Raw genomic sequence first — 19,664 nt, 5'->3', positions numbered from 1 at the left:
TTTTTAATGATTAGGTTTTTCAACAGAGATGTTGCCATTTTGCGTATCCCACTTTTTTATTCCTGGCCTGAAAAAGGGAAAAATACTATAAAACTGCCAACGACTGTCTTAATTTTTAGAAATTCTAATTGGATCCTCTGTTCATATATAAGACTATGGACTCTTTAGATTAGTAGAGGTACAGTTGTACATTGGTCGAAGTATTACCTTTAGCACCTTCTTAACCCCACTAGGGAAATTTGAAGTGCTGATGTTCAAGCTACATAAGACCAGCTCACTGCCACTCTAAACATGGTTCAGTTGGTCATCTGAAGCTTTAGAAATTATTTAAAATAATCTGCAGAAATTAAGTGATATTTCACTCCAATAATATAGGTACAAGTAGTTGATCATGAAAGGTAACTTTAGTGTGTGGAGGGATATAAGGATCCCAGTCTACCAACTCGATATATACTAAGAAGCTTTTGTGGTTGACCCAACCTGAGACCAGCTCACTTCCATTCGGAATGTGATTCACACGTTCATCCATCAGAAAATTTAAAAGAATTAAAGTATTTTAAATATTCTTTCCTGTTTTGCAGGAATTATATAAAATTCATAGGTAAAATAGCTTTATTTAGAAAGATTAAACATGATTGCTTACATCATTGCTTACTTCATTGTGTCGATTGATATACCAACCTAAAAGTTATAGTCATTCGCAACTTTATTCAACTGTACAGTTACTTTGCTTCAAGAGAATCATACTATATGCCATGTCATTCATATATAGAATAAGTAGATGCTTATAAGCGCTTACTTAAGTGAATGGAGATATATGGTCGAGGCTACCACCAGGGTTTTCTACGCTAATTTGTAATGTTCTAAAAGTCGACTGGATCTTAGAAATGCAAGGGTTTTCACAGGAGAAGGAACTAACGTATAGAATTACAGGAGAAGGAACTAACATAAAGAATTTGTCTCTAAATTGGTAAACTAAAAGCACTAGGCAAAGCTTCAGGGGTTATGCAAGTGTGTGAAACTGGGCAGGTTAGATTATACCTCTATCTTTACCTGAAGATACACAGGCCTTCTGAGAATGCACAAAAGAAGCTAGAGATGACAAGAGCTTCTGAAGCTCATCACTATCAAAACTGCTCTTTAGTCACGAGTGATATTGTCAAGATCCATGCTATAAACAACTAACCTTGTCTTTTCTGGCTTTACCTGTGAACAAAGTTAGTTTCCTTTTATGTTTAGAACTTTTACTTTAGTCAGCAACCATGTGAACATATCCCATGAGTGGGAGACAGTAAGGATTTTGTATTTTTCACAACGATTCTTTAAATCACAATATTACCCTCGGCACGAGACACAAAGGGAGTCCAGAACAAGAATGGCTAGAAAAAATTCTCATAAATAATTGACTCAGGGAAACAGTTATGAATCCAGATGATGCCCTTTACAATCATTAATAAACAGAATAGATAAAACTTATAAACTGGAGAATCTACAATAAAATGAAGTATACTTCCTGAAGCAAGATCAATGCAGAGACTGAAAGAATAAAGACAGTAAGGTCTACCTACAGCATGGTTAATGCTATTAGTGGTTAGAGGCTTCAGCCTATAAAAAGGTAAGAAAACGGTAATTTTTTGGGGGTAAATGTTGATACATTAAGCAAGCTTTAAGAGAAGCTGTATGAACAATAGGAAGGTTCATATTGTCATGTTGAGAAAGTCTTATACTGTATATAAGATTTTTAAGGAACAATCATCCTGAGGAAATGATTTAATTCGTTTGTTGTACCATGTCTGGAGTGTTGTTTTCATGTCTGACCTTCAGCTGGTGACTACTTAATTTTTTTTTTTTTGACAAAAACTGGCTGTCTGTTAAATTCCTCAGTCCAGAGCTGGATATCAATCTCTGGCCCTGTCATTATTTAGTTTCTTATGCATGTTGCTTAAGATTTTTCTTAATTTTCCATTTGGATATTCCAAAACTGAACTATCCCGTACTTATAGGTAGCAGGGTGGTGCCAATAGGATACTACTGCTAGGATACTACTGCTAGAGGGTTATTGGGTCCTTTGACTGGCCAGACAGTACTATGTTCGATCCATCTCTCTGGTTACAGCTCATTTTTTCATTTGCCTACACATACACAGAATAGTCTGGCCTATTCTTTCCACATTCTTCTGCCCTCATACACCAGACATCACTGAGATTACCAAACAATTCTTCTTTGCTTAAGGGGGTTAACTAATGGACTGTAATTGTTCAGTTGCTAATTTGCTCTTGGTAAGAGTAGAAGAGAGACTTAAGCTATGCTAGCAGCTTTTGTAGAAGGACGCTGCAAAATCAAACCATTGTTGTCTAGTCTTTGGTAGTGCCACAACCTGTGTACCATGATCTTCCACTGTCTTGGGTTAGAGTTCTCTTGCTTGAGGGTACACTTGGGCACTCTATTCTATTTATTTATTTAACTCTGGAATTTTTTGAAATTTTTATAGTTTATATGTGAAAGATCTATTTTTAATATTACTGTTCGTAAAATATTTTATTTAAATTGTTCATTACTTCTCTTGCTTATTTCTCTTCTTGTTTCCTCTCCTCACTGAGCTATTTTTTCCCTGTTGCAGGCCTGGGGCTTATACCATCTTACTTTTCCAACTATGGTTATAGCTTAGTTAATAATAGTAAGACTAGGTATGAAGTTAATTGTAAGTCTTACCTTCTCTATCATAAGGCTCAAATACTACATAGTATTCTAGACGTTTTATTCCAACTGAGCAGATTGTAGACTGATCTTCGTTGTTAGGCAATTGAAGCATTGGAACTTCAGAAGTTCAAACTTTCAGCCAATATTATGGTGACAGGCATGTAATAAGTCTACACAGTATAATTATAGCATTTTTATTTTAATGGTATTGAGCTAAGCTGTTGTATATTCTATATTCATTACTTCATAATATATTTCTTTATTTTCCTTCCTCACTGGGCTATTTTTCCTTGTTGGAGGCCTTTGCTTTATAGCATCCCGAATTTCCAAGTAGGGTTGTAGCTTAGCTAATAGAAATAATCTATAATAGTTATGATGAAAAATCAAATAGTACAGTATACTGTACAGTACTGAACTATGGAGTAGGTACTCTCTTGATGATGATATTTCGCATGATAGTTCTCTTAGAATGTCCTCTGGATTGAATATGTAAGTGCCTTCTCATGTAGAGAAAAATAATTATGAATGAATGTGGTGGTATTATTTTAGGTCAGTCAGGAACATTATACTTAAAAGTTGATCCCGTTTTCTGAATCTCTCTCTCGTGGTTGGAAGTTCTGTGATGTTTGGTAATATATATTAATACTGTAGTCTTCAGTTACTGATGTTTTTCAGTTATAATAAATTCAATATTTCATCTTTATATTTTCAATAAATACAACAGATTCTTTTTAATATCCATCATAAATCATTTTGTAATTAAGCAAGTGAAAGTAGTCTTTAAATTCTTTTTAAAACCACCTTTTTTTTATCTCCTTTGCCAATAATGCATTTATGGATAGTGTAGTTTGTTATATATGCAACCAGGTTAGTATGTTTATTTTGTAAGAAAAGTTCACCACGAAAGCAACACTTCACTAAATTGGTTCCCGAGATTACGAAAACCCCAAGCCATTTAGTTGATTATCTACTTGATCATTTAAGCCCATGAGGCTGAATAATGACGAGGTGCTTCTCTCATAAGAACTTGATGCTATTGCTTAATGTCTGGTTTTCTTTGTAAGAACTGCTAAAACATTGAAGTCAGCTGTGGTCAGACTGGCCATCATTCGCAACTTTCTCCTGCGGTGATTACGTTGTTTAGTCAGAAGTTGCTCCTGCAAGTTTCATTTTCTTGCATTCATGATGTTATGGCTCTCTCTCTCTCTCTCAGGCAAAATTGCTGTGTGCTTGCTTACCAACTTTGATTAGACCAGATAATTGTTGTTCATAATACTGTACTGTATTTAACTGACCACATGATTTGTGAACGTTCATAGGTGGGTGGTCCTGCATCGAGTCGGGGAGTTCATTAGGCAATGGGAAGCAGGGGGGGCGGGGACTGCTTGTGCATCGTGAAGTAAAAGTTAGGCAGTTGGACATAGGGAAGTATGAAATTTGTAGCATATGTAAAAGTATTAGTATAAACATGTACACTTCCTAGACGCAAAATTAATGCTTATGGTAATGAAAGAACTGGTATTCTTATGTGCATTCCATTAAATGCAAAATATTGTTTTCTTAATAATATGCTGTACACCACTTAAATTCTTATGATATATATATCTCACCATGTATTGGAAGCTTGTTGAAACTTGATTGGTGTTCTCTGGCGCAGGTTTTATGAATTTCATTGAAAACAAAAGTTACAAAGGTGTATGAATACATTTTTAAAGTTAGTGACATTTAGAAATGATCTAGGTGTATTGTGTTATGGGAATTTTTAAATGGTTAAGAAGTTCTTGAGTAGACTTCATATTTTACTTGGCATAACCCTTAATGTATGTTCATCTTTTATTTTATTTTATGATAACAAAATTTCCCCTTTTATGCAGACTTGTTGGCTGTATCTTGATCCTGCTTTTAGAATTCAACTTGGTGGCTTCTGTATGATTGTGATTTCTTTTTAATTTGATACACAATTTATTTACAAATTAGGAAATTGTTAATTGGTGGGGGGGGGGGGATGGAATGTAATCCAAAATGATTTTCAATACATTTTGTCAGTTTAATATTACAAAATTGACCAAATTTGTCAATATCAGTTATTAAAAGAATCCTTAGTTCAATTACAAGTTGAAAGAATTTATATCCATAATAGGTAATTTATGACCTCATTATCATCTGGTTTGGATATGAACTCAAGCAAATTTATGGCCTTCAAATTAAGGAGAAATAACAGTATTTTAGCATAATTACTTAAAACTTTGCACCACCATTACACAGGAAAGGGGAATAATAATAATATAGGGTTCAGCGTCATGGAGCTTTAATATAAAACATATAAAAGCAATGATATGTACATAAGAGTATATATAATTTGTACACAATATACAACAGTATTTGGCACATTCCATGGTGTAATTCACAAATGCACTCGGAAGTGTGAAGTAATTTTGAAATGAACATGAAAGATACAACTGTACAATAAATACAATAAAAAGATAACAATAATAAAATGTGTATTGTAAATATTAACAATGAGATCCATACAAGAGCCTATAACTTAGTATCACAAGTGACAGATGATTCTGAACCAACATGCCTAAACAATGATGAATTTAACAAGCATCAACCAACATCATGGCACATCATCAGCACAGCAGAATCGTCCTCTCATCAACAGGTACATCTAACAAAACATGTGTCGAATATGACACGGATCCTTAAGCAGGTACACGTGTGTAGTAAAATTTGTGAGAGAGTGGGGGAGAGAGCAAGAAGCATCTATTATAACAAAGCAATAAATAAAATTTCTGAAATGGAGGGGGTGAGAAAATTTAAAGAAAATGTAGGTTGGAAATTGGTAGTATCACCCACCTCTAATGCCAACTACAGTTTTGATATTTGAACAAATGTCTTTTGATAACTTATGTGACGAGTTTGTAAATACTGAAATATGTCGGGTATGAAAAAGAGAGTATTATGCTTTGGGTTTAAACCTAGACATATAAAACTCACAGTCATTACAGTAAGTAGAGGGAGGGTTAACACATTTCTTTCTACACAGATTGCATGGCTGTAGCGCACTACTAGAATTCGCGACGCCATTTGGCTTTTTCGTGACCTTATTCACAGTTGAGTAAATGGCTGATGGGTCGAGGGGACCACAAAAGTGGCTAGGGATACTCTTAACACCCCCTCGGCCAATACTACCATACCCAGACCCATGTTGTTGTTGCGGGTGGGGATGGCTGTGAATAGGTTGCTGCTGATTATTGTATGGTCCAAATCCATTGTAACTGTTAGTCTGCCCATTTGTCACATGAGACTGATGCATTGTTGGGTGAATTTTTTGATGATGTACCTGGGAGTGGTTCTGTGGCTGTGCTTGTGAATGGTTAGGATGAGGTACTCGTTGATAAGGAGGGTAAGTCCTCTCTGTCTCTGTATGATGCTGGAACCCAAGGCTGCTGTTCTGACGTATCATTCCAGGATATGGTACTGAAGGCGGTCTTTGAGACTGTTGCTGCTGCTGCTGCGATGGTTGTGGTTGCTGCTGCTGTTGATAATGTTGCGGTGGTTGATTCACATGCCTCTGCTGCTGTTGTTGTTGCTGTTGCTGCTGCTGCTGTTGTGGCGGCAATGATCTGGGCTGATGTTGACCAGGAAGCAAATGTGGCATTTGTGAAGGATGCAAACCACTCGAAAGAGGTCGCTGTGGTTGACCTGGAGTGTGAATTGCCGGAGTAGTTTGGCTATGCGGTGCCATAGGCTTGCATACACTAGGTGGTGGCTGGTAAGGTGGTGGTAATCTAACTGTACCACTATTCTGAGATGGTTGAGAGTATTGCTGCACTACAGGCTGATGGTTATGAGAGGATGAGTTGTGGGTTTGATGAGGTGGAGCAGGAGTGTGTGATTGAGGTGGGGTGGGGTACTGAGATTGTGAATTTCCAGGGAGAGAAGAGAAAGATGGCTGAATAGGCTGAGCATGATGAGTAGCTAAGTGAACGGGGGGTGCAGGATACACTTGTGGTGTATGATTTTGGGTAGGATGAGTTTGTGGGAACTGTTGCTGATTAGGCTGCGATTGGGTTGAACTATGATAGTGCGGACTAGCTTGAGGAGTAGAGACATTTTTATTTTGGGATTGGGTGCTAGATCTTGAACTTACAGATTCTCCACATGATGATGATGTGTCAGTGTCGGATAATGATGCAGAGGAAGTAAGTGCAGACTTCAAGACTCTCTCTAGAATTGGGTTGGGAATATATGCATCTTCTTCTTCATCTTCAGCTGTTGCTACTAATACCACCTGATCACAAAATGTTACACTTTTCTTGGACTTTTTCTTTTTAGCCCCATCACTGCTAGTTGTATCAGTACTTGTATTCAGGTCAGAATCATCTTTGGCACTCTCATTAACACTGTCCTTACCATTTCCATTAATGCTCTCACTATGGTCTCCTCTGGCACGATATGAAGAACTTAACCTGCTCTCGTGGCCACTATGGGAAGGGAATTGTAGTGAATTACACTGGGTGTACTCTCTTGTGAAGAGTTCTTTACTAAGAGCATGCGGGCGCTCACTGGTTTCGTCACGGGACGATGTACCAGGTTGGTGCTGTGCAGGTGTACTACTGTCCACCTCATCCACATCATATTTTTGTGTTCCAACAATATTGACACTTTCAAATTTGGAAGCCAAATTTTTAACTGAACTGCCACTTTCAACAGGAGTTTCTTTAACCTCATTTTGTGATCCCTGTCCAGGTCCATTTTGATCTTGTTTCTTTCGCATGGCTGCCTGTTTTGCCTGCAATTCTTGCAGCCAATCGCTACTACTTTTGCTTGGAGATGACTTGACCCGATCATCAATGGGAATGCCAGAGCTTGCTTTATTTTCAATCATTTGCTGACGCTTCTGCTGTAACTGTGCTAGCAAGCTTGAAGGCTCTGGATTGTTATGGGCCTCGGGCGTAGCCCTGGACACTGGAGGGGGAGGGGGGAGGAGTCCCCTGATCTTTAAATCCTCCACAGCCTCTTCCAATGGAGGAGGGGGAGGAGGAAAATCCTCACTACCTTGTCTGGAATGTGAGATTTCAGGCCATTCACTTGGCATGATTTTAGAAGGATATTGATTTTGTGGGCAGTACATCTCTGGCTGTTGTTGCTGCTGCATTGATGACTGCGAGTGGAACACCTGTTGGAAAGTCTGTTGGAAATGCTGTTGATGATGATATTGTGGATGATAAGGTTGATTTATTTGCTGTTGCTGTTGTTGATAGTTTGTGGAATGAACAGATTCCTGGGGTGGAGCTTCCTGATGGACATCAGCACAAACTGTGATCTGAGTAGTTCCTGGTGAAGGCTGTTGAAGCTGAGGATCAGGATAATGTGGCCCAGTATAAGGAAGGGAATTATTCTGGTATGGTTCATATTGTGGCATATGCATGTAAGGGAGTGACTGTGGCTCTGTCTTCAACATGTTGCTATTATTATTATTGTTGATTATTTCTGGAGTATAACAGCGTGGTGGTAATGCTGGAGGATTATCTGGTTCAGCCTCTTTGTGAGGTAATGGGTAGGGTGGTCTCTTATCCCTCTTTTTCTCTTCCTTTCTGCTATTCTTCTCATTTTTCTGTGTAAGCTGTGAAGTAATGCGCTGTGGTATGGGTGGAGGAACTTTAGTGGCTGTACTAAGTTTTATAGGTGAAAGTCCTTTACCAACACTACCATGAAAACTCTTTCTCATTAATTTACTTCTTTCAAGATTTGGATTACTGTATTCCAGGTGGCCTTCACTCAAATACCCTGCCATCGTCTTTTCTCCCGATGGTGTTGTAGGTCGAGATAAACTTCTAACTTCGAGGTCATCAGCAGCAGCTTTGGGATTGTCTCCATCTTTACCTTCACGGAGATCAGGCATGCTCCTATTCTTACGACGGATGAGGCCTCCCATAAGAAGTTTCCTTCTAACTTTATGCTGTTTTTTACCTATAGGTTTCTCCTCTTTTACTTCCACAATAGCATTGACATCTTCTTTCTCCAAACTTTTCTTGGAGCTTTTAGAGCTATGGTCACTTGAGTAATCACTGTCGACTCCACGGCTCTTGCTGCTCTTCTTATCTTTGTGAGACTTCTCTTTAGATTTGTCGCTGCTCTTCTTATCCTTTGAAGATTTCTCCACTTGTACATCCACATCTTCTTTCTTGGATAACCCTATTTTATCACCTGAAATTTTCTTTCCTTTCTTTTTGGGTAGTGTCGCATAAATTTCAATGTTGGTGGTCTGAAGCTTTTCTGCTGTCTGAGCCAGTGTAACTGCAGTGTCAAGCTGATCCTGTGACCTTGCCTGTGACCCGTTGGATGCATCACGTGAACCTTGTCTACTATGATGAACTGATCCTTCTCGTGAACCTTGGCGGCTTGTCCTGGATCTTTGAGAATCCCTTGATCCTTGTCGACTGTGATGGGGAGCATCTGGAAATAAAAAATAGTTTGTTAGTAATTTAAGGGCAAAAACAGTGACCAAATTATTTATCTTAGTTAAGTAAAAATTGAATTTATGCTAAAGCAAAAAATGGAACTCTGTTGAAGCTTTCAAGTAACAATCTAAATAAATTGTAAATTTTGTAAATTTTATTCTGCATTCTTAGTTTCTATAATTTTTAAACTATTCATTCAAGACCTTACAGCAATCAGCCCATAATAGTTTACCAGATGAGATTTTATAATTAGAGCATACAGTAGTATAAAATGCTGCATGACATCAGTCATTTAATATATTGCAATAATAGTTCACAGAATGTCTGGGGTAATTCAAAGCTTAATATTTGAATGTTCTTAGCTTACTGATCTCAACACAAATTATGTTTGGAAATATTATATTAAATTTATTTGTATTTTTCCTAACTATATTTTAGAGCAGTTGAAACATGGCTGTTAAAATAATATAGAAGTATTTGTACACCTTGATAATCCAATGAGCAGGCCCTTTGAATAGAAGATATTTGGAATAAAAGAGATATCGGGAGCTCAAAACACAGAACTGTGAGAGCAGTTGAAGTGAGGACTTCATCAACCTCCTAACAACCTGGGAAAAGGATATCCCTGGTGATGGGTTAGGTTTCTGCCTAATCTTGGCAGAATGTCATGGAAGAACCTATATCCAACCAAATATACTTGAAATTTACCAAAAATTTGCTTGTTTGGGATGCTTCCCAGCAGCAAATGTGAGGAAAGGTACAAGTTCTTCAGTCTAAAGGCTTTGTATCAAGGCAGTTATAGCTTTTCGCAGCAAAGACCGAGAGGAGCAATGCCCGATGAGGAAATTCACTGCTGTATAAGTAGCAGAAAGGCTCCAATCACAAATTAAAAAAATGGTCCACTTTCCTTGATAGACAGCTGCTAAGGATCTTTTCAATATCTAGAAAGCTGCCATACAATGCCTCTCTAGAAGCCTTTGACCAGCGACACAGCTGCTTCCCTCTGGTACTAGGGTCCCTGGTGAAGTAGTCACTCAAGTTTTGATTGAAAGACGGGAGATGTCGGCATTCTCTGGATTGTAAAACAGCGTGTCGATGGAGTACTTGAGGCAAGACCACCTTTGAACTAGTGGCCCTTGAGCAAGCTCCAACTAGGGTAGCCCTAGGGTGGGCCTCAATCCTCCCTTATCAATGGGTGTCACATTGTCCAGTATAGGGGGCCAAGGTTGTTATTCCAAGGTACAAACATGAACTAAGTCTCAAGATTCCCCATATCTGCCAGTCAGGTGCTGAAGGGTTGATAAAATCTGAAGACTCCTCTTTCCTCTTGACAGAGCAATTCTCGAGTAGTTCCATAGGAATATATGACTGCTTCATGTAATCTCGTTCTGGTGGACAGTCTACCTGTCACCAGCCAAGTTCCATATTGAAGAGCAATGGTATGTATTCATTTAGGAACAAAATATTTTTTAAAACAGTGTAGGTAAAACTTTTAAAATTTACTCACCCATTTTATATTGTCCCTCCCATGCTGCAGTCTCCTCTTGGATCAAAATTCTCCTATGTAAAGATCGACCACGCATAACACAAGTGTTGTGTTTCATTCGAGCAAAAGTCAATGAGTGGGCATTGTTATATGGGGCATCCATAGCTGCACGAGTTTTAGCAGCTGCTGCATTGCATAAATCTAAGGCACCCTGTAAGGAAAGAATACAACATTAAATTCTTGATTGGTCTGTTTGTAATATCAGATGGTATGCAAGAGTTTAGCCTATTATCAACCAATTACAATATTCAGGTTTCTGATAATCAAGAGTGGTGAAATGCAAAGTACTCACGGGTAGATCACCAGCCTCTTCCCTTGCTCGAGCTTCTTCCAACAAGGAATCGGCTGCAAGGCATAGTGCTTCACAGTTGCTTCCTGTTTCACTTTCTGTCAGTGTGCTAATACTGCTGTTGTCCTGCTGGCTTCCACCAGTGTAAGTTCCAGGACTATCACTCGTCTGCACTCCCTCTGGTATTTGCTGAAGCTGCTAGGAATGAAAAATGAATTTAGCTACTAGTAATCCAAGTTTCTTACTCTAAAAACTTTTTTTCTAGAAATGATTTTATGAAAAAGGAGAACTCAATCTGAGAAGTGTTAAAAATTTTACACTAAAAACTTTTATAAGAATTTTATGACAGGTAACTTGCTTATGACAGAAAACTCATATAACTTGAACCATGTTAATGTGAAGAATAGTTTCTTGAAACATGCTTACCTGCAAATTGTGCTTCAAGTTCTGTTGAATTGGATAAGAATCATTTGAAGACAAAGAGTAGGAGTCATAACCAGGGTCATATTGCCCATTAGGACCTGTATTTGATGGCTGTCCAGAACTGTTATTGTTGCTGTTAAGTATATGCTGTGGAACACCTATGCCAAGGTTAGCATACTCTGGATGATCTGAACGAGAGGGGCTGGCTGGCGGCTTGGTTGTTGGTGATGATGGCTGTCTTCCTGTTTTGCCAACAATGAAAATATAGGGATTTTCCAAGGATGTAGATGAAGACGATGAAGCACTGTTCCTATCACCACTCCAGTTCCCAGAATCTCGTCGCCGAGGTACATTGCCTCCCTCTGGCATTTTGAGCCCATCCTTTTCAAACTGTTCCAAGGAGGAATTGCTATTTCGATTACCATGTTGGTTATAACCACTGCAGCTAACTGATCGCTGTCTTTCTTGTCTCTGACCATCACTCCTCCTCCCAGCATACACAGAGTCATCAGAATCAAGACGTCCTCTTCCTGCTATATTTGGTTTGTTTGGCAGAACAGATCCTTTCTGTTTAATGCTTTCCATTTGCCTGCGATAGTTGGATGCGTTAGTTTCAAACACATCATCATTATGGCCTTCAGTCACACCATCCTGGTACATTTGATTGTGGATGGAATGGATGTTCTGATAATCTCTGTGACTATCATTTTGAGCCGCTATTTCTGGACTGGGCGTGACAGCCCTTCGAGGAGTAGGTCCTCCACTGGTATCTACACATTTTTCTGGATTTGGAGTAACAGCACGCCTGACATTTGTCTGAGAGTATGGCTCCCCTGAAACAGATGATTTTTGGGGAGATGACTGTGATGAACGGTTATGATTTCTGTGACCAGGAACCAGAGTAACAGATCTTGGTGCAGTTTCTACAGGTACTGGAGTGCCACTTGGATTAGCATATAACAAAAGAAGTGGTTGAAAATGGCCTCTTCTGCATTTATCTACAACTTGCTCCCAGTGTGGGCCAATTTCCCTCACAGTCGCATCATCAAAGTATATCCAGACTCGAAGCTTAGTGTGGTAGAAGAAGGTTGAATAATGCTTTCCGTAATAGGTAACCACTCCAACCAGCTGATGCTGTGTATGTTGAGCCCAAGCATCATCAATAACACTCTGGAAAACATCTCGTAACCGTAGCGTTGTTCCTACTGTGGCAAACACTGCCATGATGTGTTCTAATGTTGGTCGTTCTGAATCCCATACCACTCCAATAGAAACTATTTCTGGTCTGTTCATTAGAGTTCTGCAAATCTGAATCTTGGCACCACATGCACTCTGTGGAAAGAAATAAAATTAATTAGTTATATATTTCAATGAAATGAAGAATTTTATTTAAATAAAATAGAAACTTATATTAAGACTTAGCTTAATGTTTATAAGAAAAAATAGTATGAAAAATGTGGAGATGGAGTAGTCGATTCACTTACAGGGCAGTCTCTAATATCTCCCATTCCACCAGCTTTCTTCAAAAGCTGGCCAAACATGTCGAGAGCTACTTGTTGAGGAGCAGAGGAATTATTGGTTTCTTGCATTTGCCGAGCCTGAGCAGTGAGAGCCGAGGCTGAAACATAGTGCACCATCTGAGTGAAAGGCAGAGGTTCAGAAGTGGCACCACAGTCTCCACAGACACTCTGCTCTATCAAGGTCATGGCAAATCTCTGATGGGGAATGCAATGGCGCGCATTGCACATGTCTTCTGCCTCTCCGCTGGCGATGTGGAAGTGAATTCGAAGGAGAATGTTCTCGAAGCACTCGGCAGCATCGTCCATGAAGCCCAACTGAAATCTCTGCTGGTTGTAGAAGGTCTGTGCCAAGGCACGTCTGAGAGCATCCGGTGGGAGAGCAGATTCATGGCTGTATTGGAGCTGAGAAAACAGTTCCTGAAAGAAAAATATTCAAATTAGTATCGCACATCATTATAGTATTTTATTGAACAGATATTGATTGCTCCAATTTAAAAGTTTAAGATAGTTCACTGGACCTATTGGTATTGTAATTATTTAATTGACTTTATTATCGCTTAATAATATTGCACAATACAGAATATGTCAGATAGAACTGAAAAAAAATTGTAAACAGAAAAAAATATAATTAAATATACTGCCGTATTTTTAATAGTTACAGAAATTAACTGCTTCGCACATTACGTGCCACTCTCACCAAGTTTCAGCTTGATAGAAGGTGAACCCAAAAGTAAATATAAGGAAACAAAGAAAAAACAAAAACTAGCAGCTCAATATCAGTCACCCAAGGGATCTTTACTTAGATTATAGTGAACAGCAGGACGTGCCCACGAGGTTTTCCTCTGCCTTACTACCTAACCCCCCCTCCCTCTAGCCCTACTGGAATCTTGTATCCTCCCTCCTCGAACACTTCGTGGGCTAAAATTCCAACAGGAGTGAATACCAGGAATGGGAATAATCCTGCGGTCGGCCGGCATTCCAACCCCATTCTTAAACTGAGGCGTTTAACAATTGGAATATAAATCTTTCACAATTCATTGACAGCCGCTTCAAAGAAACACAAACACGCCAAGAATGGAAATTTCAAACCACTGGAACTTAGCATTCGTACAAAATCTCAATGCGACATTTTGGTAGAAGGGGGGACTAATTTTTTTTTTATCACAAATTGTAACAAGTAAAGAGGGCATATTGTTTAGGAAAGAAGTATTCGTAATTAGTTATACGGGATAATTCTTTAATACCAATCGCCATTTCTTAGGAAGAGACGGGGAAAACAAGACACGCTCGAATGGTTAAGAATGAAGTGTGCATTCCATGTGTGTTTGGAAGGGGAAAATAGAAAGGGAACTAAAGAGGGCTGGTTGAAGGAAGCAAGAAAGGAAATCTAAGGGAGGGGGAATGGAAGGCATCTGGCTGGAGAGGTTCCTTTTGAAATTGGAGAATAATGGACAACACTTCAAGAATTCCTTTTCACCGAGCTCACGTGGCACAATTGGAGAGTGGGGATTGTCCTGCCACAGAATATGGGTGTTGATCTAGTAACTTCACTCCATGGGTCGTAGCATTTCTGAGCGATGACTTTTAGGTAAATTCTTTAAAATTTTGAAAAACTAAAAAATACATGACTAGACCTGACGTCTTCTGTAGATATATCAATGTCAAACTCGTCATACTATAAAGATATATAGGGAAGAATCAAGATACTTAAAAAATATACATTGCTTTAATTTCAAAATTAACTAAAGGAAATAAATAAACTTTTGCGACAAACTATAAACTTTTATGAATCGTGAAAATGCAAAGTTTCAGGGTGAAAAAAATCTCAACTTGCATGACACTTAATGGAAAAGCGCTATTTTTTTAAAACTCTTATATGCAATAGTTGGGACTGTGACACACTGAGAAAATTCCTAGCGATCTGGAACACGCCTTGAATGTCAAGACGCCTCTCGTCAGTATGGCTGAAATGGGTAGGACCAGGGAAGGTATAGTAATCTAACCTCTGTAGGTAGCAGGACAGGCAGGTTAGGGACTGAAAGAATGTGTTAGTTTTTTTCATTTGTATAAGGGGAAAACAACATCCGTGTCAAAAGCGCAAAAGTACACAAACAAGAGAGTAGTGAGGAAAGAAAGAGGGTATATTTTATTTTAATTATTCATTATTTCTCAGATCGTTTATTTATTTCCTTATTTCTCTTTGCTCACTGGGCTATTTCTCTGTTGGAGCCCTTTCGGCTTATAGCATCTTGCTTTTTCAACTAGGGTTGTAGCTTATCTAGTAGTAGTAATAATAATAATAGCAACAATAATAATAGAATGTAGTTGATATGGATATAAGAACCGTAGTATCTAGGTCTTTTTATTTAAGTTCTATCTATAGCCTCAAAATTTGCTTTGAAAACTTCAAATACCATTAACAAAATCTAAAAAAGGTTTTTGTAATATTCACATTTCCAAAATAACAAGCGAAGAATTCACACCAATTAGTACCGGTAACTTGAAGGTTTACATATACCATATATATAAAAACAAGTTTTGCTTTCATGGCCGCCATGAGACTGCACTCGTCGTCCCTATTGGATGGATGTACCAAAAGAGGAAACTCCATAATTAATACTCATCACCCTTGACGTGGGAAAGTGTCGGTGGTAATTATGAACGAATTAAACCCCGTAATAAAAAGCAGTCAACAAGGGTAAAACATGTGTTCACAAATCCGTGACGTGACAATAGACTTACTATTATACCCCAAGTTTAGCTAAATGAGAGCTGACAATGATCGCATTCGTCCTCACTAAGTGGAGTCCACTTCAATCCTCTAGTACTAGACAATCAAACACTCTTGGACGATAATTATAAGATATACAGTATAGTAATGGATATAACGCCTCTTATGTTTGAATGGTTGAAATTGACTAATTTGATTTGCACAAATGCTTCTTTAAATCTATGTACCGTATATATTGACGTATCGACAAATTTAAAACACCAGACACTTTATTGTGGTGAATTATATATTCTGGTAAAGACGTACTAAAAGAAATAGAGCTAATAATGATAATAATGATAATTACTGGATAAGCTACAACCCTAGCAGGAAAAGCAGGACGCTTTAAACCCGAATGCTTCAACAGGGAAAAATAGCCCAGGAAATAAACAAACTAAAAGAGTAGTGAACAATTAAAATAAAATATTTGAATCCCAGTAACATTACTAAAAAAATTATCTTTCATATATAAACTATAATTTAAGAAAATAAAATAGTGTGCGAGAGTATATTAAGAATCAATAACTTATTACAAAACACGTATGGAGTAACGATTATACAGGGTTTAAATTCAATTATTTTTGCAGATAAGAAAGTTTAGTCCGTCTCAGGCGTCGGATTAATTTGAGATAACCTTTCTCATTCGGGGTCACCCTAGAGATTGCTATCACTTTTTACCAGCAGATTTTCGTGGTTGCACCATCAACGAATATATCGGAATCAACACACATTGAGAGAGATTACGTAATAAATTTAATATTTCATACAATCGGCAACAAAATTGTGCAAAAGAAAAAAAAAAGAAAATAAGAAAGATATAACCAGACTTCTGAACTTTCCGGAATACGTAAAATTTCAAGAAAATTGAGAAGCAACACAAGAAACATAAAAGTCCCCCCCCCCACTCCCTCACACATCTGGTCAAGCGTAACCTTTCTGCCTTGTAAGTAAAAGCAATCCGGATCAAGTCACGTTGTTCCACAACCGATTCCACAAATCCGTTAGAACATGTGCCCCACATCCCTCACTCACACAAAAGAAATAGAAAGAAACCTTTTTCAGAAGAACCCCTGAGAATTTATGACTAACTAGTATCGCAATTTTTTTTTGAAAAGAAATAAAAAATATATGCGATTTTCTTATTGGCTGAATACTGTATGTTATAAAAATGACAGTGCAATGCATTTACTGTACAATTTTATATGGGCTTACGACAATCATGAACAAACAAAATTGTTTATAAGGGAGACGTGGGGTTGAACGAATTTGTAGGTATATTTACTTTTTGTGTAAAACTGGGGAAATATTTCAAGACAAGTAAAGCATACATATATAAATTATAGTTTTTTGTAGAGAGAGAGAGAGAGAGAGAGAGAGAGAGAGAGAGAGAGAGAGAGAGAGGAGAGAGAGAGTAATCAAATAAAACAATATGAAACCCTAATTTCATTATAGTGTGTACATGTGTACACTGAAATTGGCGGGAGCCATCAAGGGTGTGGAACAGAATGAATACTCTTATGTTAAGTTCTCTCCTTTCGGAAAGTTAAGACCTTGTGAGGTTCTAAGGTCCAGGGAAGACCTAACCGATGGCTTCGGGCAAAAGGGTTTCTCTCGGTTGTCCCTGTAGCGGCACACCTTCGATTTCCGATAACAAAAAGATTAATCGAAAAAGGATCAGATTCCCCTTCAGGGCTTAGGTCTCTAGTCTTTACGCTCGACGAAGGACAAAGAAGAAAACATAGACTACTCGCCGACTGGACCTGACTAGTATTACTCATAGTACGCTATCTCATGAATATGTATTGGAGGAAATAGAAGAAATTCTTAGGAGAGTAAGCATTTCCAGGATAAGCAGATCGTGAACATATTTTTCCTCGTTGATAACTATTGAGTATTCGTTTACAGAACGCATATTCACTGTCAATGCAATAAAGAAAAAGTTGCCAATGAAACTTTTAAAAAAGTACCACCAGCTTCCTTGCTTACCTTGAGCGCGAGGCGTAAAGAAAATGTCTGAATGTTCATTGTGGATGATGATGATGTAGATCAGCCGAGTTTAAAAATCCTTTATTAATTAAAAACGTTCACTATGTCAGGTAAATATAGTTCCAATCAATCCAGACTTTCGTTAAGGCAGGCTGACAGTGCTTGGCAAATTCAATCATTTTCTATCGAATAAGGTTTTTAGTCATCAATCTAAAATGTGGGTGAGCGGATGTCCACAGCACTGCTACCAAAACCGTGGTAAGCAAAAGTACCCACAGGTGTAGTGTAGGTCATCGTGGCCACTTGTTTGTTACTAATGTATTTTATAAAACCTGAAATAAAGAGATTTTCATCGCATTTGCTTTAAAATATTACTCTCCCTTTAATAAGGGAAATGTTATAACATTGTTTAAATTTAATTTCAGTCGTTCCATAATTAAATTTTTGGCGAACGCTGGCAACTGTCTACTGCACGACTCGGGCTTACCCTTTCACTTGTTCTTTTTCTTTTCCATCTCATCTCTCTCTCACTGCATCACAGGTATGACCTTATTCATTTCTCTATTCCAACTAAAACAGGTTTTGGGACTCCTGTTTAATTGCTAAGATAATGAAATAAATAGTAGTCCATTATGTAGAGTCAAGGTTTAAAATGTACAAAAGTGGTTTTTGAAACCACTGTAATATTGAATCCACCCTCGACATTAAAGTACCCAGTGAAATGAGAACGAATAAAATCAAGGACAAACTATTACATTCACCGTAAGTTAGTCAAACTGTTTCTTTCCTCTATCACCAACAGAAATTAATATAGTAAATGTAAATCGCTATAGATATGATATACAATATCTTATCGTTTTTCAACTCTTCTAGCCACAGTGCAAATATTGCAATTTTTTTTTAACTTCACTGTCGGTCTCAGTAATTATCCTCTTGAGCGTGATTTTTTTCACGTGGGAATAAACAGTTTTGGTAGTTCACTCCTGCAAAAAAGACAGGTTTTAAGTGAGATGAGTCACACACAACACCACAGCTTCCAGTTCGAATGTACACTTATCTTTGGTTTCCCTCACCACAGGTCTGCCGCCATCTGGCTCGAATAATTATGCACAGAAAAACCACTACACAAAAAGCCTTGGCTAAGTTAGTTGTTTATATTTTAGCCCAACACAGTATGCAATCAACTATTGTTTACACATTATGAAAACGTTATTGTCGAAATAAACCAATTTGATGCACAAATTCTTACGCAACAACAACAGGTAATCCAGTATTATCCACGATCACGGTAACAACAAGATCACTAAGTACCACTGTCAGGGAGAGACGCTGTGTCCGTCTGCAAGGAGCTGGGGAACTAGCGAAGTGAGCGTGTAGGTAGTTGAAGACTCCAACTGTAGGAGAGAAAGAGTGTGGGCGAATGTGAGCTTGAGTGTGTGAGTACGTGCGTTCCAAACACAATTCCCGAAGAGCGGGACTGGGACTGGACACACCTGCCCACTTATCCAACGCTATTTCCGTTTTCCTGCCCACATCCAGCAGGTGCTGTGTATTCGCTATAGGTCAAAATTAGGCTTCCAATGAAGCCTGTTACCGTGTGAATTGTCGACAGGTGACGATACGATGTCAATAGTGTCGATATGAGCGCGAGATGGAAGCGTTGGCAGTTGACTGCAACTGCATGAATTGGCGAACCGCAAGTCAGGCCAACTTCTGACTACCCTCCGTCTCTCTTACTCGAACACCAATGCACGAACGAACTTACCTGTACGCTTACTCATTCACATAAAGGACTGCATTGTTCATATTTAGCAGTGCCATCCGTTTCCAATGGTCGCCCACACCGCACTAAATTATAATCACAAATTTTATACCCTATTAATGTTGGAGTATATGTCTGCGTCCTAGTTAGATGAACGGGTCTGGTAAGTTTTTTATTAGAGTTATTTGTCCGTGGGTT

General features: G+C 38.3%; 1 protein-coding gene and 1 long non-coding RNA gene across 5 annotated transcripts in view; one reads left to right on the top strand and one right to left on the bottom strand.

Moving 5' to 3' along the window:
• The window catches only part of LOC137640279 (uncharacterized), a 35,525-nt gene that overhangs the window by 2,141 nt on the left and 13,720 nt on the right, over positions 1-19,664 (top strand). The window lies entirely within an intron of this gene.
• Positions 4,992-19,418, bottom strand: ec (echinus). 4 transcript variants are annotated; one of them, XM_068372877.1, is made up of 7 exons: positions 19,299-19,418; positions 17,705-18,036; positions 12,913-13,365; positions 11,432-12,760; positions 11,009-11,203; positions 10,678-10,867; positions 4,992-9,165 (listed from the first exon to the last, which is right to left on the bottom strand). In XM_068372877.1, exons 2-7 carry the CDS (start codon positions 17,741-17,743, stop codon positions 5,663-5,665), a joined length of 5,709 nt encoding a protein of 1,902 aa, XP_068228978.1. In that variant the 5' UTR covers positions 17,744-18,036; positions 19,299-19,418; the 3' UTR covers positions 4,992-5,662. The 4 variants fall into 4 exon arrangements, with proteins under 4 accessions (XP_068228978.1, XP_068228979.1, XP_068228977.1 ...); XM_068372878.1 differs by lacking the exon at positions 19,299-19,418 and adding an exon at positions 19,016-19,120; XM_068372876.1 differs by lacking the exon at positions 19,299-19,418 and adding an exon at positions 18,954-19,103.

Source organism: Palaemon carinicauda, chromosome 4, assembly GCF_036898095.1.
Source record: "Palaemon carinicauda isolate YSFRI2023 chromosome 4, ASM3689809v2, whole genome shotgun sequence".
NCBI lineage: Eukaryota > Metazoa > Arthropoda > Malacostraca > Decapoda > Palaemonidae > Palaemon > Palaemon carinicauda.
Note: the sequence above shows the minus strand (reverse complement) of the source record. Positions and strands in the feature narration are given on the sequence as shown.

Excerpts from the sequence above, each read along its gene's own strand:
- ec (XM_068372877.1), bottom strand. The coding sequence starts at position 17,743 with ATGAACATTCAGACATTTTCTTTACGCCTCGCGCTCAAG. Across the intron at positions 12,761-12,912 it reads GAGATATTAGAGACTGCCCT|AGTGCATGTGGTGCCAAGAT; the intron begins GTAAGTGAATCG and ends TTCTTTCCACAG. Across the intron at positions 9,166-10,677 it reads GGAGGGACAATATAAAATGG|ATGCTCCCCATCACAGTCGA; the intron begins GTGAGTAAATTT and ends TTTTATTTCCAG.